Raw genomic sequence first — 27,865 nt, forward strand, 5'->3', positions numbered from 1 at the left:
CTGAGGAAAGGCTGGTGAGCTCCTGTATTGCTGAGTTTGTTTCCTATAACTTCAAGTTTGTTGTGGTCCCTGTTCAAGTTCTTGCACAAAGCACTTAGGGATGTGCTTAAATCTGCTGCCACAGCAGGCACTGTTTACAAATCAGGCCATCATTTGCTAATGGTTTCTGCTAGCAAATTTTGCAGCTGACGGTAATTAAACGGGAAGACAACTAAAGGAAAAGAAGTAGAACCAACTGTGTATGCTCTTTTTCTGTCATTTTTGGGTTTACTTTTTTTATTTACTCGTTACCTTAACCTTGGACTCCCCTGTATTCCTCCAACTTCCGTATTGGAGTTCACTTTCTTTGCAGGCTGGGCACTAGTCAGTTATTGGGAGGTCATTTGGGATGGAATTTTTATGCATCTTACTCTTTAGTCCCTTGTTCTGCCAGCTTCTGCCACTTGGATCCATTTGCTTGGTCTGAGCTCCTTCATAGAGTATTAAAACTGCTGCATGGGTCCTGCTACCCACTGGATGGTGGAAGCAGTCAAGTCCAGCTGCAGTACCTATTCTGCCCTACAGAGGCCAGGAAAGTAGAGACATTCTGTTTTGAAAAGTTGCATATTGTTTTCTTTTTTTGGGTAGGTGGGGGAGAATTTAGCCAAATTCTTCAACAGAAAATATTTCACTGCAAATCTCAAATCCTGTACACAAAGTTTTGTAGAGTTTTAACATTTCAGCATTATGTGTTTATGACAGAAATCTAGTGACCTCTCTTGCATGGATTGTTCTGAAGTAACAGTTTTGGCTAGAGGCAAGACAAAGAATTAATGAACCATTTTTACAGAAGACTTGCACTTCCCTGTTCTCTGAAAGCTTGCTCTTCAGAGGCCTTGGTGTTGACACACAGTTTTTGAAAGCGACTGCCCTTTCACTGCTCCTTATTATTTAAGGCTTCACACCTGTAGGTTGCTAGCTTTAGTCTGATCTGCCTGAAATGTTTTTTTTTCAGCTGCACAAGTGCTTTAGGACAGGTGTTGTACTGAAAGGTTACACATTGTGGAAGCCTGACTTGACTGTTCATCCAGTCCAGTGACAGTAGTACATCAGCAGATCCATATTGTCGTATCCTGCTGGTTATCTGTGTCTTTTGACTACCTCCTTCATAAATAGCATATTGATGGCAATGACTAGTGTTCAAACCTTGCCAATCAATACTAACATTGAATAAGAGTTAATTGACACAAATAACTGCATCTCTCAGTTTGTGTACAGGAATGACACCTTCCTGTGCTCTAATCAATAATAAGTCCTTGTAGAGCATTGAAATAAAGCTGCTTTCTCGTATTTGACAGAGTTTTCCCAGGTGGCTTGGAGCTGTCTCTTCTATTGTGTCTCATCATAGCAGATTAACTGGAATGTTACATATGAATTGCTTGTCAAGATGATTCCATCAGGCATGTCTTGGTAGTGTTTATCACTGTCATCAGTATTGAGTCAAGACATTCAGCCTTTGTTTTGCCTCTTGTTCTATAGCCAGAAAAATGTAGCAGTTTACTAGGTACAAGCTTTGTTGCCAGCTAACGCCATTAGCTATTTCAAATAGTAATTGGGAAACACGAATCTTTTAATAAGAAAATCTGTATTTGCTGGAACTATTGGTTCTAGTTTGATATGACAATTCCTGTACATGTAGTACAAAACATTGCTTTTCCTTTCATCATTTAACAAAACTCAGGCTGTTGAGACACTATTTGAGTAATCATTGCTTCAAAATCTTACTTTGGTTGGAAGACTAGGAGATTTGAGGATAAAAATAGGATAATATTGCTTTAATCATTATTATCCTTAAATAAAAATTAATTTTTTAATATCTTTCTGAAATAAGGAAACGCAAAATGATCCTGTAAAACTTCTCATTCGTAACTGCATTTTTAATGACCATTTTGAATATAATTTTGGGGAATTAGTTAACAGAATTTGAATTTTAACAATGGCAAGTACAATGCTTTTCCACTTTTTAACACTTTTTTTGGGTAACTGTGTACTTGCCCAAAGAAATTAAAAATAAATAAAAAAAAAAATCTTACTGGGGAAGAAAACCCTGGATTTGAATTTGTTGTCAGTTCATTTTAAGCAATCTCCCATGTTCACCAGTGCCTGTAGAAGTGGGTATGAGTGACAGGGTAGCTTCACTCTGGATTTGAATTTATACAAGGCTGCATAGAAGGGAAGCTGAGAGCAAGAAGGAAGCAAACATAGGGAGGCACTCGCCCCTCAGTATTTCTCTTGGATGGCGCCATCTGCCTGAATAAAATTAATTCTGCTAGCCTTTTTGGGTGCCCGCATAGCCACAGCTTTGTTTTTGGCTGTGACTTTTCCATGAAATTTCTTGTCTTGAACACCATGGGTCAGGCCTAAATTCAGCCATAGCAATTCACATGTGAATTGTTTTAAGTCAGCTTAACACTTGACTTAAAGCAGATCTGTCTTATTACAAAGTTCAGCCAAATGGGTCAGCAGGTATAAAATGCAGCAGCACTTTGGTTGAGCACCCATGTGGTTCTTGATTCACACCTCATTTTCTTGCTCTTATATGTGTACTGGCTCCCATTGCGTAAGTTAGAATTCTGGGTTTCCATTTTAAAAACAAGAATCATCAGAGGATTATCTCCAGTGTCTTATAAAATCCAGTCTGTTTCTGCAACATTAGCTTTTACAGCAAATCTGGATCTGAAGCCAACAGGGAGGAAACCAAGTGTAGGAAGGCCCATCTTTTCAGAAACACATGTGTGGTTCCTGAGAATTTCCCAGTAGGTATGAGTGAGAGCTGAGCCCTCATAGCAGCCAGGACTATTTGCAAGCTAATTCAAAGAATTAGCTTCTGTTCAGTCTTCCCCATCCCACTTTCATATAGGAAAAAGGAGACATATTGGGAATTCTGCAATTCCTCCATTACAGGATAAGATAAGAGAGAAGTCTGAAAGTTGGTGAATTGCTCAGATACAGCTGTAATTGCCACATTGTAACTCAGTGTATTAAGTCTTTTAATGGTAGACTTAAATCAAAATTCAGCAGTTAAAATCTGTTTACTTTCATTCTGAAATGTTCTGATTTTTTTTTTAATTATTTTTCAGGTTAACAAACAGAAATATTATTCACAAAATGCCTGAATGGACTCTAATTGCTATTGTTTTGTTATCTGTGTAAGTATCATTTAATGTCAAATATTCACATACACAACTGTCTTAACTAGCCTCTCGAGACAAGATTTAATTTTCAGATAGAAGGAGGGAAAGGTTTCTTTAATTTAACTGGGGAATCAACAATTATTTTTTCATGCAAATGAACTAAATTCTCTAGACGAAACAGGATTGTCCCACTTGAAACAACATGTTAACAATGGAAAAACTTAATGTTATGTTAAAAAAAGAAAAGTTAAGCTTTACGGATTTTTAAAGAGGGCCGGTGGGGTGAAGGAGGAGTATACTTCACTCTCTTCCATTTGCTGCTGACAGACATTCTTCCCCTCTCTGACAGCAGGACAAAATGACGTGTATTGTATTACTTGGATTTAGCATAACTGTTAGACTTTTCATTTCTCATTTTACTTCTAATTTCTTAAAAGATTTCACTTTCACAATTAAAGTAAAATTATTTCCATAAAGATATGGTGTGCTTCTAAATATGTTTGTTTGAATATTCTAGCAAACTTCTTTGAGAGCGTAGAGCTTTTTTAGCAACTCCCAAATTTCTGAAAGTAATACTGGGACCCAGTATTTTATTTTTACGAAGATTAGCTTTACTGCTTAAGATCATGATGCTACAGTGCCTACAGTCCTCCTTAGCTTTCTTCTACTTACTGTAGAATTAAACTCTTTCCAAGAGTTTTGCTAATGGGAGGCCTGATTTTGTTATAGTGTCTTTCAGTAAACTACACAGAGGCATGATCTGTAAAAGCTGTAGCCATATGCATCAAGTAACTTCCTTAAGAAGTTAAAGATACAAACTTTGCAGTGTGTAAAACAGACGGTTCTCTCGCAAATTCGTATTAAACATTTAACATCAGTTCACCTTTTAAGAAATCACTGGTGGTTTCACACAGTGTCAGGCCCTACCTTTCAGTAGGGTTAAACCATCAAGCAATCTTTATGTCTTTCAGCTTGAATTACAAGATTGCAGAAATCTTGTTCCAGAGACTCTTTATTACCGCACTGCTGCTGCTTCTTTTGGGCTTCCTGGGTCAGTGGAGCCTGTAGGACAGAGAAGTACTTACAGACATTCTCAGGTCAAGAAGTGTCGTGGGCCAACCTCATAGCATCCCCAGTACTGCACTTACTTTCCTTGATATTACTTCAGTCTGACACATTGTTCTGGCTTTACTGTCCCAAGGAAGATTATACCAGCAGGCATTAGAGTAGGCTTCAGCGAGTCTTACATCTATGTCACCCAGCCAGATACCGCTCAAATGATTCATTAAATCAGAACACAGAAAGTAACTTTACTTGAATGCCTTGGCATAAATTTTTTATCAGCTATAAGAACAAATCTTTTGTCATTTTTACTATATATTCTTATGGTTCAATTGGTAATTTGTGAAACAGATCTTATTAATTTTTCAAGTAGTTTCTGTACATTTAAGGGAATGGTGACTCTTTTGATCAGAAGTTAAAACATGTTGCTGGTCTCTCTGCATATGAAGCTCTACATGTTTACATACCTAATGATTGTTTTACAATTGCTTTAAAATATGTTATACAAGTAGCAGGCAGTCTTGGTAGCTATCAGTAGAAGCAGAGAACCAAGTCTCTTTTTACTTTTACTTTCGAAGGGTCCACCCCTGAACAAATGAATTACATTTGATCCTAAAATAGAGTAGATTTTACTTCTAATATTTTTCTAGTGAAATAATGAATAAAACTCCTGTTGACTTCAGCTTATTGTAAGGTTCTTGCAAGCTCATGATCTTCAGATTTTGAACAACTTCTCTCAGCCCCCTCTTAGGAGAGGATGTGGGAGAATGTAGATGGGGTAGAATGAGTGTTAAGATGATGATGAATGTTACATCATTTCTGGAAAGATTAAAACAGAACATTTAATTATTTGGGAATTCTAATCAAACTTGAATATTTAGTGGAAGCCAGAATGTGCAGGGAAAGGCTACTGAGGACCTGGGCAACTCCTCGCAGACAGGTCCTCAGATTGTGGCCCTTTCTCACTTCCTGCAGTCTGCCAAGGAATCTGTCATATCTTACTAATATTGCTCATAAAAAGAATTCCACTCTATTAAGTCTTCTCCCCTTGGCTATACTGAGAGATAATGCATGTTGCAGCACATGTAATGTCATTTAGATCGCAGAGTTGTATGGGGCCTGAGTCAGAGTGGCACGTTACTAGCTTCTGTCACTGAGAGAAGAGAACATTTTCAGAGTATCTATTAACAGGTCTTGACCTGATCCCAGACACAGGATGGCCATTTTACTCCTAACACTAAACAGTGAAAGTAGCATAAGCAACACCCTGGAAGAGAATAATACTTCCTCTTTCCAGGAAGATGAAAGACCATAATATAGATACCCTGGGGTGCAGGAGGTATAAGAACAGACACTACAGAAGGCAGAGTGAGCATGGGATTTCAGAGTATACCTCAAAAGAAACTACTAAGACCTCAAGTATTTTTTGTTTTGTTTGGAAGGGGGCAGGGTTCTTTTGTTTAAAGTAGAAACTGTTGGACTTTGCTTGCACCCCATTTTGTGCATCGCTATTGTGGCTCACCACTTCCTTCTCATATATGGCTAGCATGTGCTGAGGACTCAAAGTGTGCTTAACTTCACATTGCACTCTCAGAGTGCCCCGACCCTTTTTGTGATACGCTACTGGGCAGAATAACTATTACCATTACTGCTGTATTGAATTCAAATGTAATCACTGCTTAGTACTTTGTATTATGTTATGATAATGCTATCCTCTCTTCATTGGAGTGTGCATATTAACTCTTTGTAGGATACAGCATGTTGGATAGTCATAACACCTAAATTTGGTGCTTAAATCAGACCTGGCCTCCCTTTATAGTCTGCTGGTCCTCGACAAGCTATTAAAAGGACTTATGTGCCCTTGAGTCTACTGACTATTAAATAAACCTGGGCTTCTAATTCATTGCTCTGAAATAAAGTGCCTAAAACTAGACAGTGTGACTGTCTTTCTGGAAGTATAAAATGTTGGAGATCTCAACAGTGGAGCATTTCTTGTTCCTAGTGAACAGCTGGATTTAATCAATCAAATTATCATATAAAATACGAACAGCCAGTCTCAGCCTTTATTGAAAATCTAGCCTGAGGCATTCTGTCTTTATGACCAGCACATTCAGCAATGCTGTATCGACCTTCTTAGAGTACACTTTGACAGCCAGAGAATTATGTTCAAATAATTGCATTCATGCCTATCATGGAGTGGGTGACTCTTTAAAATGATCTGTAGATCAAATTTTTTATTTGTCATTTGTAATAATTTTGGCAGTGGTAGATTTCTGTGTCTTCCTGTTGCAATGTTTAGTATATTAAGTAGAATCTTTTGTTGTAGTAATAGCTGCTTTATAATGTGCTGTAAACTAGAATACAAAAGTTGCATCTTTCTTCCCCAAAGAACTTTGCAAGATACCAAATGAAGCAGATAAATAGATACAAATACAATAGTGCAAGAAAGAATGGAGAAAGCAGTGGGAAGATTGGTTGCTATACAAGCAGGGCACTTGCTGGTTTTAGTGTATACCCCTGGTACAGTCTAATGGAAAGCTTTCAAGATATTTTCAGGAAATGTCTGCTTTCATCTTACTTATCTGAGCTGGCTGGTTCCAGTGAACTGTGGTCAGCTTCATCTACAAAGCCTATGCAAGAGGTTCCCCCGCTAAAAGCTTTGAAGCATTTCAAAATGTTCTGGGATTAGTTTATAAGCATTCAGCTGCAGTATTTAAACAAACTCAAAATGACCATGATCACTAAACAAAAGCCATCATTATATGTGTGCAGCCACTTTAGATAAATGTGTCATGTGGAGATGTACTCTGGAGGTTTACTCTCTTGGAGATAACAGTTCAGGAAGTGGAGAATCTTGGGTTCAAGTATGCGTTTTTACTTCTTTGCACACGAGAGCACATCTATTGCTCAACACTGACGTGTCCAAATTATTTTAAGAGGCGTTCAGATGTTTGTGGTATCGCTACTGTGTTCTTGTCTGAAAATGTCAATGTTTGAAATGCACAAATCTAATGCACAAATACATATTGGATGTGAATCAGACTTGGGGAGTGACTCTTTTTCCTATAGAAACCACATACAAGTCAGCTGGATGATCTTTTATTTAGCAAGTCTGATAATAGAAGATGGGTTCCAGGTTTCAGCTGAGAAAAATCGTTTATCGTTAAGCTAGAAATATAATTATTTCCCATTTTGAAACACAGTTTGCAGAACCAAAAATGCAAAAAGTCTTTCTTTTTATAAAGGTGTTTGATTGTGGTCATAGTATTGTCTCTACTCTTGGTCTCTATCTGTAGAATTGTATTACTGTGTGAAATAGAGAAAAGGCAAGTTTTTCTTAACATGTTAAAAAATTTAAAAGTATATTCTTCCCTTTTTCTTTCTTAATAATTTTAGGTTGTCATTTGGTGAGTGTGAACTCAAATAGGTTTTCTGTTAAGCAGTTCTTACTTATCAGCACTTTCTAAGCAAACTCAAATCTGCTTATTTGGCATATTGTGGGGGAGATCAGTATTACTTTACTTCCTCCTAGCATGTTCCAGTATTATTTAAGAAAGATATACAGAACAGTATTTTGAGGGATTTGCAGTGTTGTTAACTGGGACGTTAATCAGTGCCAACTTTAAAATTAATTAAATATCTTCATCATTCATAGGGAGAAAATAGAAGAAGAAACCTTAGCAGTTTCAGAGAAGGTTTTTCTCCTTACACAAAAAACCGCACTGTGTTGCTGCAGTGCTGTTACACAGGAAAGTGGCACTGTGGATTTCATTGCAGCACGCACAGCTGCAGTCTTTTTCCATTCCAGTATTTCTCAGGAATAGCCTATGAGATAGCCTCCTGAATGGAGATTTGGATGTGCTGGGTAACTTTCATGCATGCCCAGCACAAACTCTCTGAGGTGAGTCCAGCATAATCAGTTCCCCTTTACAGTTCTGGTCCTTGACCTCATGAGCAGGAGTGGAGCCTTAGCACACGCTGTCTCCTGGACTTCTCTTGCATGGAGTTAGGGGGCTTGGCTCAGAAAGCTGTCTTCTCTGCACCTGCCAGTTTTGCTGCCCAGTGCAAGGGACGAGCAGGGTCATGGCTTTCTGCCAAGTGTCTTGGAAATCCCTCCAAGAGACAGAAATCTGCATGTTCCCAGCAGCTGTATGTGTGGGCATTCAGCCTGAAGTCATGCCCAACTGTGCAGAGCTGGTGTGCAAAGTGCATCACCAGTTATAAATTGTCCTTCATGGTGGTGTTCTTCTGACTAATCTTTTTGTTAGAATCTAGAAATACTTTTATGTTGAACATAATTTTGGATCTTCTGCTTTAGTCACCCTTGGGAACTTTATGTTCCAAATGTACTTGTGAATTAAGAACATGGTGGTAGGGAAAGTACTTTGCCACTTCATTTTTGCCTTTTGTGTGAGTAAATGAGATTTTTGTTGCGACTTCTGTTTCAACCCTCTGAAAGATAGCATGCTAGATTTCGGAAGACTGCTTTATCATGTTGACTCTTTGGGGAGCTAACTCGGTCAGTGGAGTTCATGTCCTATTGAACTTTATGCCACAACTATGTGCTGATCAAGCAGATGGGAAAATTGCCCAGCCCTATTAGAGAGAGGAGTGTTTTAAATTTATGTTTCTTGAAAAGGTATATATTTAGAAGATTTTTTTTGTAATGTCATATTTTTCCTTCTTCCATAATTGCTGCATACAGCTTTGCTTATTGGAAGTCATGTCATAGCGCAGAATAAGTTGTACAGTTACACAGTAATACAGTTCTGAACTGCAAGTAAGACGTGAGTAATCTATACTGTTAACAGCTGCCCTAACTTAGTTTTAAACTCAATGTATTTTAACTTCATCCACTGAGCAAACTGAACTGTTAATTTTGCAACTGAATCCTGAAGCTGTAGCCCTATGAAAATATACTTGCTTCCTTATTAATAATTAATCTTAATACAGTCAATGCAAACATTTTTTAATCATGAAACATTACCCATCTGTTAAAAGAAAAGCATGACTTTGACAGACACTTGCATGTTTTATTTTCAGAGTTTTAACTTTATCTTAGTAAACTTTCTAAAGAACAGCCTACATTAATGGGGACATGACACATCGGCAGTGTTTTTGACGTACAGGAAACTTCATCCTAAGATGAAAATCAGTGTTGATTTGGCTTGTTGTTTCTGAACAAAAAAAGATGTAGAGGTACACGTCATTGGAAAGGTTATGGCTTCCTAGCATGTGATCCCCAGGTATTTTGTACCAGCAGAATTTTTAGCATGGATTCTGGATTAATTTGTTTGGCTCTATGCAGAGAGTCATAATGGTACCTCTATTAGGCTAAGTGGTGTGTCCTATTCTTCTTTAGCACTGAAATAAATTGTGCCTGAAGTGTTGTATTCCTTAACTCTTCTGGAACCACTATAACAGAGAACTTTTGATTGTAGAAAATCCCTGAAAGAGCAGTATCTTTTGAAAATCTGATCATTCCTCTCCTTATGGTGGTTGATGTAGATTATGGAATGTAAACCTTACAATGCGAGGCAGTAAGACAGGCTGTCTAGAAAGACAATACGTCATTCCAGAGATTCTAGTTTCCTTTGTCATATTGCTGTTGAAAGTATCAGACCTGGCATGGCAGACAATATTTTTGCTATGAAGTGTATAATGTTTTTTAAGGAGGAAGAATCCTGAAGGTGATTAAAAACCACGAAGATCATAAAAATCTTGCTTTATGAATGAATTACGTCTTAGAAAACAAGATTAGTTGAATAATTGAGCAACGTTATAATTTGCTTGGATCAGAACAGTGGTCCACAGACCTACTTAAAGACCCGTGCATCAAAGATCTATGTCAGTTAGGGGGAAATAGAGACATGCATTTTATTAACTTTCATATCAATAATGTTATGTTGGAGAATGTTGGTGTTCTATAATATTCTAAGTGACCAGGGATAAACTAAAAATTACTCAGAGGCATGAAAAATCTGGAGGGGAGAGGAGAAGATTACAACTAACTAATTCAGAAAGGAGGCAAATTATTTTTTAGGTGATAATTGATAGTGGGCAGTACGCTGATGAACTGGAGACTTGCTTGCGTTTCCTAATACTGTAGGAATCGAGTGCAAAGAAAGTTTGTACTTCTTATCAGTTTGTTACTTCTTGAGACGTAAAAACATTTTAACACCCAGTGGCCTCATCCACTCTGGCAAGTTAGTTCTGATCTTGATGTGGGATGTTAGCAGTGAAGGCAAAAAATGTACAGTATTTTCTGATATATGTTCCTTTCATGTGTATGAAAACAGAAAATACAGCCTCTTTGGGTAAGGAAGGAAGGAAATACATGTCACTGACAAAAAGATGATGTATAACGTGTATCTCTAGGCAATGGGCTATGATGAGGTGCTCAGAATTTACAGACCATCCAAGCTAGTGGATTTAGCATCAGAGTGCAGGTGGCTCTTTTGATGCAAAGTGTATAATTAAAATAAATACTTGGGATAAAACAGCAACCATCAGTTAACCAGAATGTTGTATAAATAAACGTAAAATAACTATATATTCATAAAATTTTGCATGGCATAATACAAAGAAACTAGAACAATCATGACCAATACAGTACATGTTCTTCTCTTCCCATTCCTTCCCAAAAATAAAAGTGTGCTTTAATTGGCTGGTAGCAAACATAGCTAACCAGTGTATGGGAGCGTAGTCCAGAAACTGCAAAGTGTATATGTATAATTAAATACTATTAGGTGCAAAACCAGCATCGGTGCAAAAACTGTACAGATGCTCGATTGTTTAGAGGCTTGGGATCTCAGTATGTTTCATTTTATTTTGATGTATACCACGCTTATAACCTATGTTCCACAGAAATGCATCTATCTCTTCCGCCCTTTCTATCCTTCTCTCTCTATCCATCTGAACATTTTAAGACATTGAATAGATCTAACTCATTCATCATAAAACTCAGTATTTCTGAGATAAGGGTATTCAGTTTTTTAAAAGGATAAAGAATAGTTGAGATTCATGTGGCTCTTCATATTTGTTTCAAACCTCATCACATATTCTGCTTTTTTTAGGTATACGTTTAGGTCAGTGTACTTTCACAAGTCAGTGTTAATAGTGGTGTTCTGTTATAGAGATTAAGAGTAGAAAAGTGATTTACTGGAGATCATCAAGTCGGTAATAGATCTGGAAATAATAAACAGGAAAAGGGTTTGGGTTTTGTTTTGTTTTGTTTTGTTTTTTAAACCTACTGTGAGCTGGCATATCTGGGAAAAGGTGCTTAAGAATCCTTAACTTTGGGGGATTTTTAAGAATCTCATTTTGAGAGGTCCAAAACTGCACTGGCATTTGTTTTCAAAACTGGGAAAGGCAAGTAGAAAAATAAAGGTCCTTATATTTAACTTCTGAAGAAAAAAAATTTGGACATAGTGGAAGCAAGTCTATTCCTAGCATGTCTCTTTACTCACCTGCATTATTCCAGGTGTTTGATCTGTATATTGGACTGAAAGGCAGATAATCAAGTTACAATGTTAGAAAGTTGTGAAACTAAACTATGATCAATTTTATGATCATTGTTTCCATAGTCACTGAGTGCAGGTGAGTACATTTTATAAAGTCAAGTATTGACAAATTATTTACCTAAGCATATTGCATCGTAGCTATTTTAACTGTAAGACAGTATGTTTTATTTAATCTTTATTGAAATTTTTTTTTGCATATCACTGAGATAATGAATTGATAGGAATAGATTACCAGTATGTGGCAGCAAAAATTTGCAGTTGCAAAAATGGATGTATATGAAACAATGTTTAATTCATAAAATGCACCAGGATTGTATATAAAGACATCTTTTAGATATTAAATTGTCCCACTGTATGTGCACAATAATTTATACAACAGTGTATATTTTACAAAGTATTTAAAAGGTTCAGGCTCTCAAAAGCTTACATCTTAGCGTTTTTTAATCTTGCAGAGATTTATACCTGTGCTTAATTTCATGTAGCTAAGTAACCCAAAGACTTCCATGGCATAGATTGCAGTATTTGAGAGGTGTCACAGGAAGACTCTGTGGAACATAAAAAGTAAGCAATAGAAGACTGAAAAGGATGAAAGGATCAATTTTAAAATAAATTTTAAATCTATGGAATTTCAAATTTTGACTAAGTTGAAAAAGAGGGGAAAATGGGAACAAATGGGAGGACTGAGAAGTACCTTTGATCTGTCAGCTGGTTAGCAGGAAACAGACTTGAAATAAATGGAGCTTTTTAAACAAGGCCTGTCCTTGAAATGTGTACCTAAGAAACATAGATTTGTTAGAGAGAAACAGCTGATAGTGATTTCTTCTGGCTTTATATTGTGAACTTTTTTTTGCCTTGGCTTTATACAGATAAGTAAGCTAAATTGAAACCTTTTGGAACAAATCCCTGCATGAATGTAAGTGCTTTATATGGCACACAATATTATAGAAGTTCTGATGCTTCATGTCTGCGAACTAACGTTGTAGTAATAACTTGGAATATGGTAATGTAGATGCAGGTACCATACTCCATTTGGTTTTTAAAAAATCATCCTGCAGTCATATCTATTAATACAAAATGGTGAAACACAGTCTCTGATCCACCTAAACTTTGTATGAAGAGTACTCTGGATAAACTGTAGATGTCGTTGAGCTGTTTTTGGTGCTTCCTTAGTCGTCTTGTCTGGCTAGCAGTTTTTCTAATCTGCTGTTAAAGAAATCTGGAAACACTGTTTTGCATATGAATGCCCAAGTAATTGTTTTTTGCCAGACCTTTATGGTATTTGTGTTGATGGCAGTCTTGGTAGTCATTTTAAAATAACTAAGTGTTTGAAAATAGAGTTCCTAAATATCACTATAACAGGAGGCAGATAGAACCACTACATATTATTACTATAGCTTCAAAGGAGTCATGGGTCCCTGCATTTTTGTCACTTGCATTGTAACATCAAAGTATTTCTAGAGTGTTGGCCGCCTTCTTTCTCATTAGACAGGCTAAGCCTGGGTTAAAAACAGTGATCCCTGAGTACTTAATGAAGCCAACTGCTTAGTATTACAGGATCAGCATCATGCTAGCAAATGCTTGCAGAGAATGTGATGTCATTTTCCACCTGCTGAATGTTCTGAAATGTGTAGTTTCTTTCCTGGACAATTGCCGAGGGAACTGACTTTATTTTATGTGTGCATATATAAGGTCAGGAAACTTGCTCAGAAGGAACATTACAGGAGTGATACTCTGTGAGAAGAAACAGTGTTGATGCTTGCATTGCAAAGGTTAAAATAATTGTACAAAGCAATAGACTTGTAAATTTTATCTCAGCTGAATAGAAATTGTGGCTATCATGTTTGTGTGCTACTGGTCGTTCACAGGGAACTGATATATGGGAATAGTGAGAAATGCCATTTTCTAGTTACTTTCTGAGAAGAATTGTATTATATAATTATGTTGTGGTAAAATAGTATGAATTACATGAACTGAGAGTTTCAGATGTTTATCTAATTTTTGAGGCATTTTTAATTTAATTTTTTCAGTTATTTGTATATACAGTGTACATTCTGAGGCATGTTGTCTTCAAGTATACATGGTACAGAACTGACACAAATAGCACTAAATGGCTATACTGAATTGTTACACCATTTGATGGTGGTCTCACCATAGTTTCTTTGAACACGTTATGTATTTTCAGACTTATTTTGGGTGTTCCTTTGCATTAGACTTTTACTTTGCCTGTAAAATGAATTACTGACCTAATGATATAAAGAGAATTTTTTTATATATAAGAAAGTGTTTTACTTGTTCTTCATTAAAAGTCAAAGGTCATCTGTCTCACAGAAGTTAGTATTTTGAGGACAGTCTGAGTTTACTTGTTGTATCAGTGCAACATTATTATAAGATATTTTCATTGCAGGATCTTTGAAGTTATACAGCTGGCTGTTATAAATAACAGCTGGCAGCTGATGGAGCGATCCATAACTTTCAGGGGAGAGGAAAAAACTGGCATAAACAATACATCCTGCTATTCATGCGAACAGTTTGTTCGTTAGGTTAAAAAAAATACAAAGATCCAGAACATTTGCATTTTATTAAATCCATTTTAAATAAACAGTTCCAGTACCTGCTAAGGTAGCTATAAGCCTGTTGCCTCAACACGTCTCCCTTGCATAGTACAGTTAAAACATTGGAGGGCCTTTCAAAAAATTTCCTTATGCATCTTAACGGAAAAACAAAAAATGAACTCTCATACGGTATGTTAGAGTAGGACCAGCAAAGTATTTTGCAAATGTTCACTTGGCCTCCAAAGCTCATGCGAGGAGAGCATGATACAACAGGAGAGAACTCCGCTGCGCAGCCTGTTCCCAGGGGCCAGACCCAACTCCCTGACCCCGACCTAGAAAGCAGTGGGTTTGGGCTGGTACAGCTTTAGGGGCGCCTCAGATTGTTTTCTCAATTGCCAGTTGCCTATTTAGATACAAATAACTGATGGAGGGGAAAAAAAAAAAGAAAGGGCAGGGGGGAAGCAAATCCATTTGCTTGCAAAGTTTCTTTTTCAGTTGTTAGTAAGCACCGTTATCAAATGGTTAGATAAACTCATGTTACTGTAGGTATGCTTTCCTTTTACTGTTAGTTGTATCCATCCAGCTTCACTATAAGTGAAATTTTGGCCCCATTAAAAGGGAATGGAATTGGACTTATGTCTGGACACCAACTATATGAAAAGTGTGTGTGGAAAGTGAACTTTAAGAGAAGAAAAATATATATTTTGTGTAAGTATATACATAAACATGTATCAAAGAGAACATTTTTCTTGAACAGACTTGTAGAAGCTGCATAGGAAAAAATGAAGGTAGTGGAAACAATTAACAAAGTTAATTGAATGAACCTTAAGTTTTGCCATATACTTGGATTATGTAGGAATTCCAATCATTGATTTTGAATCAGTGTTTGTAGCATTGATTTAAATGTAGTGGACAAAAATTTTGAACTATGAATAATTTAGTTTCTGTTGCCATCAGAGGATTAAAGTGTCTGTGCTTGATTCTGTGGACAAGTCAGTACACGATAATGAAAGGAAGTTAAATAATAAATAAAACATAAGTTGCACTTTAGCTACAAAATCCTTGTCTTTATGATGAGAATAGGATCTTCAGGCTGTATTTAAAACTAGACCAGAAGTAGCTTTTTTCCCTCAGTAAGGAACTTTTATGTTTATTTCTGTCAGTTGTTATCATTCAACACTGTGGGCTTTAGAGTGTTTCATCTTTCATTAAGAAAACAGAATATAGGAATAAATTCAGGGAGATTAAAGAAAACTGCCCCTGAATACTGACTTCCCTCTTTGACCGATAGGATATGCTAACAAAGGGCCCCAAATTAGAGCTTGCTTTAATTTCAGAGTTGCAAATGACACTGATCATAATTACTTTTTTTTTTGGCACTGATATCGTTTAATTTAAAAGAAGACTGAATTCCAGAGATATATTTAAATACCTCTGCATCTTGTTTAAGTTAGATGCTTCCAGTTCAAGATTGTCTGTCAAATATTAATGTGTTCTAATGGAAAATTTTTACTCTAGAGACAGTCTTTTGCTTTTAAGGGTTTTTTTAAAATGTTGAGCTTTTTAAATCACACTCAAACTTAAAGTTACAAGAAACAAGTGGGGTTTTTTAACCGAAACTGAGCGTAACAGCTAAATTACATAAGTTAAGGCTGTAATGTTTTCTGATTTCTGAGTGTATGTTAAAACAGTATGATTGTGTAACTACTTAATTATACCAAAGGTTATAATTTTTTGAAGCTCCCTGGTGTTGCATCTTCCACTTACAATTATACTCACATCGTGCTTCAGATCAGCTTTCTGTCCGATACTAACTTTTGCGTGATGGATGCGTTATGCTTTAAGATATGTGGAAATCCCTGCTGTGATTTAAGATACTTTACTAAGAAAATTGCTGTCCCTAGGCAAGTGTACTGTATCCAGTGATATACTGGTAAGTGAGGGACTCTACCTCAAATTAAGCAAGCAGTCAATATATTGTGAAGAACATTCAGAATTACAGTGATGCTTTGACTTATTCTGTCAAAATGTCTGAGAGCCTTTTGGTAGGGGTTCATGAAATGGATAAATGCAGCAAGTGTTTCAGTTCACCCCATCAACTGAAGCACTATTACTAAGTGATTGATACATTGGTGACGCTCCAGTTATATGTACAGGCAGATGGTCTACAGGCTGCAATGCACATCTATTTCAATGAGTTTTATTGCTGATCTGTAACACTTGTTGTATTGACTCAGTCTAGCCATTTGTCTTAAACAAAACAATTACTTTTGTTTAATCAGTTGTGTTGGAGACTTCCTTTTGAGGAACACAATTAAAATGGAATCTAAGACTCTATTCTATAAAACTGCTAAGAATGGCATTTCTGTTCAATAACATTTTTATTGCATTGCTAAGCCCATCAAATCTGTAACTTAAGAGTAGTGCAAATATATTTGAAGTTTTTTAAAAAAACAACAAACAAACAAACACAAAACCTAAAGACCCCAGTCCTTGTGTGTTGACGCAGTAGAACACATTATAATGGCATGGTTGTCCCCATTCATTCATTTAACATGGCTTTGTGTATTTTTAGAGGATTTTTAACACAAAATGAGATGAACTATTACTGAGAATGACCTGCAGTATCATACTGATACTTAGTTTTTATAAATCTGCTCAAAAGTTTATTTAAATCTGTGGATGAGGTTTTGTGCTATCTCTTCTACTTGCAATGCAAGGAGTAGGAAATTTACTGTAGACAGCTGCTGAAGGAGTCTTGGGCTGTTGATGAAATTAAAGTACCTTTTAATTAAGTTGTTACTGAAACAACTTTAGGGGGCTCCTGTCTAAGTAATGGCATCCTCTTTGGTATTGTCCCATAACCCACCTTTGCTCCAAGAAGTGGTACAATACACTCAGCTTGGCCGTCCACCTGCCTAGTGCAGAAGGGCTTGTTCTGGGCTCCTCAGTGGAGCGCCTCTTCACAGGGAGTCTTCCACAGGGTCAGTCTGAAAAACAATCCTTCTCCTACCGCTTGCCAGCTGACATTGCTGCATACGGCTTGTTTCGATGCATGCAGTACCATTCCAATCCTTTATACTTTGTAAAACTAATTGGAGATAATTTCCCTCATGATTTCAACTCAAAATGGTAGGTACAGAGCTGGGAAGAAGAGTATGTTAATACTCCTTGTAAATCTCAAAAGCAGTTGAAATTTAGGTAATAATATTATTTAGGTAATACAAAAAAATATATGGAGGGGGGGAAGCTGGAAATCTTGTGGGTTTATGGCCTTATAACTTAATTCTTCTAAGTACCAATTAATTATTCGTAAAGATGGGCTGTCCTACATTCATGACTTCATTTTTCCAAATCCGGAATTGACTCATAATAGTCTTGCAAGTGTGAGTTTTGAATGGAAATTTGACAGACTTCCAAATTAATTTCCATTATCTGTGACCCACACGATGGTGGTATTCCCTGCTTTTGATTTAAAGACTTGGACGTCGATAAGCTGCTCTGCTTTCAGAGCCATTTGATCACACACACAAAAAGAACAGTGGATCACTAACCAGTCCTTGCCAAATCCCAGCAACACACTTCGATGTGGAGTTTCCATTAAAATATTTTTCATTTGTGTTTGAATGTTGGCAATACCCTGGAAGACTTTTAGTATAAAGGGTTTTTCTATTCAGATAGGGTTCTGTTCAATGCTTTATTGTAGTAGTTGACAGATAATGATAAATGGCACTCCACAGACTGTCTCCTGCACGGTTACATTTCTTCATGTTTTTTAGCATTGTTTCTCCTAAATCAGTCCTTGTTAACAATATGACATGACTTTATGTCATAGCAATGGAGCAAATACGCTTTAGTGGAGTGCTAACGGCACACTGCTGGAATGGCTGATTGATCTCTCGGAACCCTTAATAGCTGCGTTAAATCACCCGAACTGATGTTAGAGGCTTGTAAGCACTTTTACTCTTTGTTAAGTGTACATAGTGCATGTACAGACCTTCAGCTAAAATGCTTGTGGGATGAGAGGAGTAGATTGCTCATAGCCAGAGTCCAGTTTGTGACTGTCCAAAGACACCAAAAAAGCGTTGGACTTCCTTGCAGGTAGGGACGCTTAGTGAGAGTCATTGATGGCACCTCAATCAGAGGCTTGATGGCACCCTCCCTGTAGCACACACACGGTAGTCTGTGTCTGTTTTTGTTGAGGAAGGGAAAAAAAAAAGTGCTGCCTATAGTTGCTGCCAGCTCTTGCTTCATTTCCATCTTCTGAAATGAGTGTTGAAGAAACTTTTGTGATCATTAGTGCAACTCCATCATTCTGTTAGAAGAATAGTTATCAGTCATCCTGGTTATGATGATCTTACAAAATTAAGTCTTAAGTGCCTAAAAGAAAAGGTAGAAAGAAACTGAGAGAATTAAAAAGAAAAAAACTTTTATGTTGTGATGATTATGTTAAGTCTTATTCACGGTGCTCAAATACCTATAACTGGCAAAAATGTTTATATCCTATTTTCCAAAATAGGATTTCCTTTTTATGGAAGGTGGTGCTTGCCTGTTCTGTCATTCTGCTTTACAATTCTGTTCTTGTTCAAGTTCTAAGCATGCCAAACAAGGTAAGGAACTGAAATAATTGTGTTCAGATCCATGGCTTCTGCCACAATCAGTGGCTTTTATTTTTTTAAGCTTCTGCCATTAGAAAAAGTTAGGAAGACTGGCAATACTTATCTTTTTCTAGGAGGAGCTTATAATTAATCTTTTGAGAATAAGTATACGGCTTTTCTTTATGAGTATACAAGTGCTTTGCATGATACTAGGTAAACTTACATGCACTCAAATTCTCAACACTTTTTGTGTAATTTTAAGTGACCCATTTTGGGGAATGGAAAGGAACCCACCTCTTAGGTGGTTGTGTTCTTACCCCTGTTTTCAGACGTCTATTTCAGAGAGCTGTAACTGGCTGATATCACAGTGGTGGCTTGAAAATTTTACTTTTTTCAAAGGGGATCACAGAATTCATCTTAAACAAAAAGTCCAGAAAGGTTTTCCTGAGGTCCACTATCTGAGGGGAGGATGGTACTGTACAATTAGGTTTTTTTTGAAAGAATATTCACACCTTTGGGTAGTGTGAATATTACACAAGTGCCAATTAGTGCTTTTAACTACATAAAAATATTACTCCACCATCATCTTTTCTGAATGTATTCAGCTGTCTTGGTTAAGATACGCATAGATCTAAGAACGAGTTGTGCACACTACCATATCAGTTAATGAAATTTACTGCATATAATGTGACTGACTTCTAAAAATATTTCAATTTAGGTTAAACTCCGAAATATACTTGTCAAATGTTTTTGTAAAGCAACTAATTAATAGAAAGCTTGGGTCTTGAGTTGAAGCGCTGAAACTACGTAAACATTTTGCGGCAGCCAGATGTCATTTAATAGCTTGATAATAATAGTTTAGTCTTCACATGAATGTCACTTTTTTTTTTTTCCTTGAACATGTAACATATGTGGAATAGCCAGCAAATATGAATTTTATCAATCAGATATAGTTTAGCATTTTTAACACTTTTTAAACTTTACAAAGACCTGTTTACCATATGGTGTAAGTGGGTGTGCAGGAAATGACACTGTTTCATGAAGTCTGATGTATACTCTACTACTTTTCCATGAACTGAGTATGAATGTTTCCTTTTAACGGGTGTGCTGAAGGCAAGCCTTTGAGGCGTGGGTGTATAACTTTGGACACTAACATTTATGTTTGTGTGCTTCTGAGGTGATTGTTTTAAAATCCCTTAATCCTTTAGCTTTTCTTATATTTATTTGACTTTATTCACAAAAGTTTGTTCCATATTAATGCTGCAACATGTGAAAGAAGTAACAGAAAAGCAGAATTTATATTTTTCTTTTCATTGTTGCAGTAGCCAGTTATTATTGTGGTCCCAAGTACCCTATTTCCTGTTTATATTCTACATCTTTTGAAGATGCTGCAGAGTTTTGAGGCAATTCCATGATCCTTGAACTGAAATCCTGTATATCATTAAATTGAATCAGTCATAATAGTTTCTTCAGAGATAGGGTCGTTGCAGCTTTCAGTGACTTGAAGATACTGATTGCAAATACTGTTTTGGCTTATTTGCATATAATTATGGTTTAATTCAGGTAGCATTTCTTGCAAGGATGAGAGGACAGCCCTTAATGCTCTGTTGTGCAGTACATCGAATGTACATTGGAGCAGTGTTACTTAGAGCGTGGAACTTACCACTCGCTGCAAACTAGCAACTTGTGCTTGCTCCTTTTGCAGACAGCAGCTTCTGCTTCTGTTCCAACAGCCACTAAAAAGTAGAGACGTACTTGACGATAACTGCTTTTCAAATGACAAGTTAAAGCATCATTTAAATGCCAAAAGGACACAGTTTTCCAAGATGAAAATGTTTGTACATATATTCATAAATGTTTGACACATCCCATCTAGACGCAATTTTTAACTAAGAAACTTACACGTGCCTCTCTGAAATTACTTTTTTATTTAGTCTCCTGCTTATCAGATAATTAGTAGCATAATTAGCTTTTAAACAAAGTTCAGATAAGAGAAAAAAAACTAATCCACAGCTAAAACGTCTTTTCTTTTTTTAACTTCGTTTCTCAATATTTAATGCCTGGCAGTTTCTCTGACAATAGCAGTACTTTTTTCTTTCTTAGTGTGGGCTATAATAGCTACTCTTTAAACAGAGTGTCTTAAACAGGGTGTGATAGTTAGGACATGATTGTAATTCATGAAACTATGTAATGTCACAGACTGCAGTTCCAAAAAAAGAAAAAAAAAAAAAAAAAGAATAGACTGCTTAGCATGTGAGCTTCATGGTATAAAGATTTTAGTTTTAGAATATTACTTAAAACTGCACAAGTTTTCTGCTCTTTTTGAAAAATAACATCCTTATTAACATCCTCTTAAGCCCAAGGCAGGAGGAAGAAAATGCAGCTAAGAATGCATGTAAATCTACAACATTGCCAAGAGAGTGTTTTGCAATGTTAGAGCTGCCTGGCACCAGCACTCAGGAAGTCGTAATTGCTTATGCCACCAGTCTCTTTTCATATATAACCTACTTAATCCTGAGAAGGGCGAATTGAAGACTAGTAATAATGCATCTCCAGGTCTTTCTCCCACTATCCTTGTCTCCAGACTAACACTGAAATGGTCACTTTGATCCTCTATCAGCACTTCCTCTGCTCCCCTGCTGATAAACCATCATAACGCAAAAATCAACCTCCAGATTGTCAGCCCTGGGCAGAGGCACTCTGTTTTACCAGTTAAATAGTAACTGCTGTATTTCTCACCAGGAAAGAAACAACTCAGTCCTGTCTGTCGTGAAGTACATTAGAAAACTTAGTGGCCTCAGTCCAAAAATTACAAATCCAACTGTGAATACTTCTCTTTTGTGGGAGGGTTTATATAGCAGAGTTCGTGCATAAGTCTGTTTCTTTCCACACCATGTCCTTACTTTGAGCATCTCTTAAAGTCCTTCTCACCAAGTATCAGTGTTTGATAGTTGAAATATTTAGCTAAATGTACATACTGAAATGGAATCCAAAAAGAAATGGAAAATTATTTAACTTATTATAAGTCCATTTATTAATCAAAATTTTTTGTAAATTTATTTTTGTATAAAGGGACTCTATTTACTATGTCTTGTAAGATTCTTTGTATTCTATCACTATTTTTGCGTAATTTAAAAGAATCTTCTTTTATATGCAGCTTTCCTCAAATGGAGATGGTCTTAATACCAATGACTGCAGGGAGATTGATCTCATTTGTTACTCACTTAAAGGCTTTCTGAGCTGGGAAGTTTTTAGGAAGCTATAGACTTCCTTGAGTTTCTTATTAAAAGTACATCATTTCACAAACATATTCTAAAATAACTCTTTCCTATATGGTGTCAGTGGCACTATTTATCTAAATACAGTATTTGAAATGAAGTAACTGTTGCTGGGATATGAGTTCTTGTTAAGTGATCTTGTCAGTAACGTTTGGTGTTGAAGTTACTTAACATTCAGCATAAGCTTTAATACTTGATTTTGTTCATTAAAGATTTTTTTAATAAGTATTTGTGCTTAGGAAGTAGATTCAGCTATTACTACCTTTGCAATATTTTGCAATAGAATTATGAGAAAAAGAAAGGGCTTTAGGATAAAAATAGATTTGGATAAAATTAAACCGACAGATATTATATATGTAGATGATCTGCATGGTGATAGCTCCTTCCAAACCAACCAAGGAATGCGTTTTAGCAGCAACACTAAGCACGTTTGGTTTTGGATCGTTTGAAGATTATGCCTTCCGTTGCTGTTCTTGTTGATTCTGGAACTAAATGCAATGTACAGTAATGCATGCCTTGCAGTTTCCATGATTTCAGTTGACGAATAAGAGTCTCTTTGGGGATGTGCACTAATGCCCTATTTATTTCCATTGTCTGTTCTGATGTATATACTTTATTCTCCTAGCTGGCAACTACTTTCAGCTTCCATTCATTGTAATTTTTTAAATCAGTGGTAACTGGATGAACTCCATCTACTCAGCAGTTCAGAAAATCAGGCCCAAATGGAAGATTTTCTGTAAAATGTTGGTAAATAGCAAATTTTGAAAGGCCAAGTATTGTTTGAATTTTAAAGCTAAACTTCATGAGCTGAATTCAGAAATATAATTTCCTCCCTCTCCCCCCCCCCCTTTGATTCTCTTAGTTTTCTGAAGCATTCTAAGGCTGCAGGCACTTTGAGACTTTAAGCACTTAATTTTGTTACCAAAACAGAAAATAGTTTCACTATAGCAAATCTTTGCTATAGTATCAGCTTTAAAACTGAAGTTTAGTATCCCATATAAAAACTTCTCAAGATTAAATTAGCTTTGTTCTAGTTTTGCCCAGCTTTCTTAAAGCCTATTTTTTAAACAGTTCAGTGTATAACAAGTATCATTTAAAGTGCTTTAAGGTACAGACTGTCAAAACTAAGAAATCAGATTGCTCCGATTACTCACTCAAATTGCTCCTCGGTTTGAGAATTTAATTGATGTCTCATGTGCCCGTGTGCATCAAGTAAAATTAATAATAATCCCAAATGCCTCTATGAGAGGCTTCTATGTGTTTGGAGAAATCTCGGCTTAAAGCAAAATGCGTTTGCTATTTTGACATACTATGTCTTTTATGGCATCCAGAACAGGGGGAGAATCGTCCAAGTAAGTGACCCTCTTGAATGTCTTTATGAAGTTTGACAGCATGTGACTGACCAATTAGTACAACTTCTGTCAAGGAGCCCTGTCAATAATTTGTTGTTAAAATATTCTTCTTGGTTACTTTAAGATAGAATTTTGTAGCTCTTTTATATTTTACTCATATAAAGAACTATACAACTTCTACAGTATGAATGTTTAGGAGCTTTTTGATAAAGAATAAAATAATGACTGATATCTTTCCTCTTTTACGTGTAATTATATAAAATTTTGCACTTTGTTCTGAATTTTGTTTGTCTACATTATGTAACATCAATATACAACTGATTAGAGGCATACAAACTACGAGCCCATTTTTTTCTAATTAGATTTTTTTTTTTTTTTAGTTTCACTACATCTTAGTAAAAATTCATATTTTGGTACAGGTCATATTGTATATAATACATACAGTCTTATGTACTGTACTGAATCAAGTGTGATGTTATAACCTGCCTTTTTTCAATGCAGTTGTTCGAATTCACAAGCTTTGCTTTTTTTACATCTGACACTGAAAAGTCACTTTTCTGTATCAAATATGTTTTGGGGTTTTTTTTGCCAGATTGTCACAAATTACTCCACTTTTCAAGAATACTCAGACGAGCCCAATGTACACACAGTTCCTGACTACGTTGCTGGAAGAACTGCATTTCAAAAATGAAGATCTGGAAAGTTTAACAAGAATATTTAGGAAGAACTGCCTACTTGAATGGTCAGTCAATTTTAAGCTATTTTGCACATCATAAAACTAAGCCAGTTAACAACAGTTTTAATTTTCAGCATTTTGTAAGAGTGCACAGTAACTACAGATTGTATCAGCCAGAGTAGAAAATGTGTAAAGTACATTTTAAAGTAAAAAAATATATATGGTATGGAAATGACTGTCATCATTTTGTCACTTACAGTAAATGCCAGCTGCTTACTTATCACTTTAATCTTTTGAGAATATATAGTTGGTTTATATATAGTTGGTTTACTGCAATTTTGGGAGGAATTTTTACTCAAGTTCTACTACAATTTATAAAAAAAAAATTTCTGTGTGGCTACAATGGCTAAGTTTCAGCAGGGTTTTTTTATTATTAAAATGAAATTGTTATGTTCAGTCTTTGTGATATAGAACTGAGCTAAAAGCCATGTATTTTTTGCATAATACTGAGATTACATTTTGCATTCTGGGTAGGCTGAAAAATTGAAGAGCAAATACCTTATTTATGCTGATCATATTCAACTGATTTGATGAATATAGCATTATAGTATTTAATTAAGTAATTAGTGTATTAACATTACTGATCTCACTCCTTTGTTCCCCACAGAATAAGGTGATCATCTTAACATCTCCACTATCTGAAATAGTGGCACAGAGGACAAAAGAACACCTTCAATTGTTGGAACTTTTTTTAGAATGAAAAATTAAATTTAGTATTAATTGTACTTCTTGCACTTCTGCTTTTTCATTTCCTTCCTATGAATAAGAATTGTGAAGTCTTGTGGAGAAGCTGACTATAACAGCAGTTGTTCAAGGTATGCATGAAGACTAGTTAAAATGTGGATCATTTGAAAACTGTTTATGTAAAAGCAGTAGAAAGGAATTTGGATTGGTTTGGTTTTTTTCTTGCTTTGGAAATTTTCAGCCAAAATTTGTCTACAGGAATTGGGGAAAGAGAGGTGGAAAAAAAAAAGCATATTAGCCTGGAGAGTTAAGAACACCGCTGCTGACATCTTTCCAGTTGACCCAGTGCATGGAGCAGTAACCTTTAAGAATGATGACGACAGTACACAAAGATGTCTGATCTATAGCCTGTTTATCTTGCTACTTCTAAGAAAAGGGGTGGTCTTTGAATTTGTGTAAAAGTTATTTTTAATTGTTACTAATTTGGACTTTAAAATATATTTTAATAACAAAAAACTTAATTTTTGGCTTTCAGTCGTCATTTCATTTAAGAGAGTTGTGTTGTTTAGACTGAGTGTGTTTAGACTTGCTTCTGTCACTAACTGATTATAAAATGCAATTTAAAACTAATCCACTAATAATTCTTAATGATTCCGTAATACGGTTTATTGCATAGTTCTCAGTTCATAGGACACTGTCCTTTGAGAGACTTGAGAAGAAGGTTGTAACTGACAGTGCTTAGTCTGCAGCAAATCCTAGCACTAGTTAAGGCTGAAGCAAGACTTACCAGGGCTGCTACAGAGCAATTCTGTTTGAAAAACAGAGTTTATTCCTTTATTTTGTTTCTGTAATTGGACACCAAAAGGGAACTCTGCACTTAATTAGTTTATTGCTGTGTAGTTCCTTCATGATAATCAGGATAAATATGTTGATTGCCCATGACACACAGCAGCTTTTCCCTGGAAGCTTCATTGTGCGGTAGAGTTTAGGTGCTGCTTGACTTTTTCTAACTTACCTCGTAATGGGAAGTTATGTTCAGTATAACTTGTAAAAGCAACAATTTAGAATGAGGAAAACCTTTAATGCAGAGTTAAAGCTATGCATTTTTCTAAGTATGCAACAGGAGAAAAAATACCCATCATGATCAGAGCATGTCTGATGTCAAATTCGTAAGAATGCATGATGTAATCTGGATAGAAGGTTTTGTACCATGATGGAAAACTTTTACTTGATACATATGCAAAGAAGGGACAAGACCTCACCAAAAGATAAGCTTATAGAAGACTGAGTAATAGGTATGATACTCTGAGCAAAACTTAAACCTTGAATTTATATCTATCTGTTTCTGATTTTGGAAGTTAAATATATTTCTATTTTTAGCTAGTACTTCACTGTGGATTCTGAGCAAGCCATTGTTCTGTTCCATGTATGTTTACCTTGAGGCGTAAAGATTACAACTACTCCATGACAGTGCTGCTATACTGAGTACACCTAGAAGGCATTACAAATGTACATCATACCAGGAGTATGACTGTGTTTTGTGTTTCATCAGATTTGATGGCTCTCATTTGGAAAGTTTTTACACTTCCTGTCAGTTTAGTGGTGTGATTTTTTTGTTAGTTATTTTTAGGCTTGGTCTTCAGCACTTACTGTGTAGGAAACATATGATCTTGTAATAAGAGTGAATAGGTCACAGGCCCAAAGACCTCTTTATCAGGGTTCACTGTAGCTGCTTTTATTGTCTGCCTTAGCAGCTCAAAAAAGTAAGCTTCCAGGATTTTTGCATCTCCTCCTTGGCTGCTGCGTAGTAAGCTCACTCATTCTTTTCCTTGCCCTAAGAGAACAGATTAACCTTTCTCCTTCCATGACCTTCTTCACCAGTCCAGAAGAAAGACTTCTGTAATATGCTGGCAATGCCCTGAAGGCATATTCTTCACTTATCTTTAATGATTTCATCTCCCTTAGACGTGAGTAAAACACGTGTAGATAAATGCAGAAAGTATACATATACCTATTACTTTTGATTAGGAGAGAGGCTGTAGACTCATCTCAAAAGGATCTTTCATACTATCAGCCTTAACTGGCACAACTCAAGCACGAAAAATTAAGTTCATCTATGTAGTTTTCTTATGAGCATGTTTTGTAACAGCTTAACTGCTTAGAAATGTTCAAATCTAGACCTCATTTATGAGCTTAAAGCTAATTTCTGCCACAACTATCTGTTCTTTAACAGACTTTACTCTTTCTCACCTCACTTGCCCCCGCCCCTTCTTATTTTGGCTATGTTTGCAGGCAGATTGTTTCCTTGTGGCCTTGCTGCTGGGCTTACTGTTTTTCCTTCCTATGTTAGTTGAGCGGATGAGAACAGTTGACACTCAGTTCAGTGGTGGGTTTGAGCCTTATCTCAGATACGCTAAATTTTAGTGACTTACTTGTGAGCTGCAGGTGTATAGGGGACATCATGGATCCGGGGCTCAGGGTAGATGGGACATAAGCCTCTATGAAAGGGGCATGAGCTTTGTAAAGCCATCAGCTGCTTAGATCGTAAGGATCATAAAGTCATAGAAGTCCATTGCCGTGACCATGTAAAGCATTCAAGCCTGTCTGGCAGTGGACCTGTAGCAAGGCAAATATGGTATGATGTGTTTCTTTTAATAGCAGGGGGGCAGGGGGAAACCAGACTTCTGCGGTGATTTTTTTTTTCTGATGTGTATAATGGATATAGTAAAGAATAGAAGAACACTTTAGTTTAAAGCTTAAAGCAAAGCCTGCTTCATGCTGTTGCAGCCTCTCAGCATCAAAGGAGGAATGTGTGACATCTATCTGCATTGTGCAGATATGGATTTCTTACCAAGTTTTCTATAGATGTAATGAAGTAATTTCAGGAAGAGAACAGTGTTAATAAAA

General features: G+C 36.2%; 1 protein-coding gene across 5 annotated transcripts in view; it reads left to right on the plus strand.

Annotated features, from left to right (window-relative positions):
- The window catches only part of RPAP2 (RNA polymerase II associated protein 2), a 53,176-nt gene that overhangs the window by 17,281 nt on the left and 8,030 nt on the right, over window positions 1-27,865 (plus strand). For 3 of the 5 annotated variants that reach the window (XR_012674499.1, XR_012674501.1, XR_012674500.1), the window contains 3 exons: window positions 3,120-3,188; window positions 24,131-24,280; window positions 24,882-25,089. Coding sequence is in view for 2 of the 5 variants with exons in the window: in XM_075156270.1 (XP_075012371.1) it covers window positions 3,120-3,188; window positions 24,131-24,280; window position 24,882 (220 nt within the window). In the remaining 3 variants the exon portion in view is untranslated. Of the gene's footprint in view, window positions 1-3,119; window positions 3,189-4,144; window positions 7,449-24,130; window positions 24,281-24,881; window positions 26,830-27,865 lie in introns of those variants that run through there. The other 2 variants (XM_075156270.1, XM_075156271.1) reach the window with 2 other exon arrangements.

This window comes from Calonectris borealis, chromosome 8 (genome assembly GCF_964195595.1).
Source record: "Calonectris borealis chromosome 8, bCalBor7.hap1.2, whole genome shotgun sequence".
Classification (NCBI taxonomy): domain Eukaryota; kingdom Metazoa; phylum Chordata; class Aves; order Procellariiformes; family Procellariidae; genus Calonectris; species Calonectris borealis.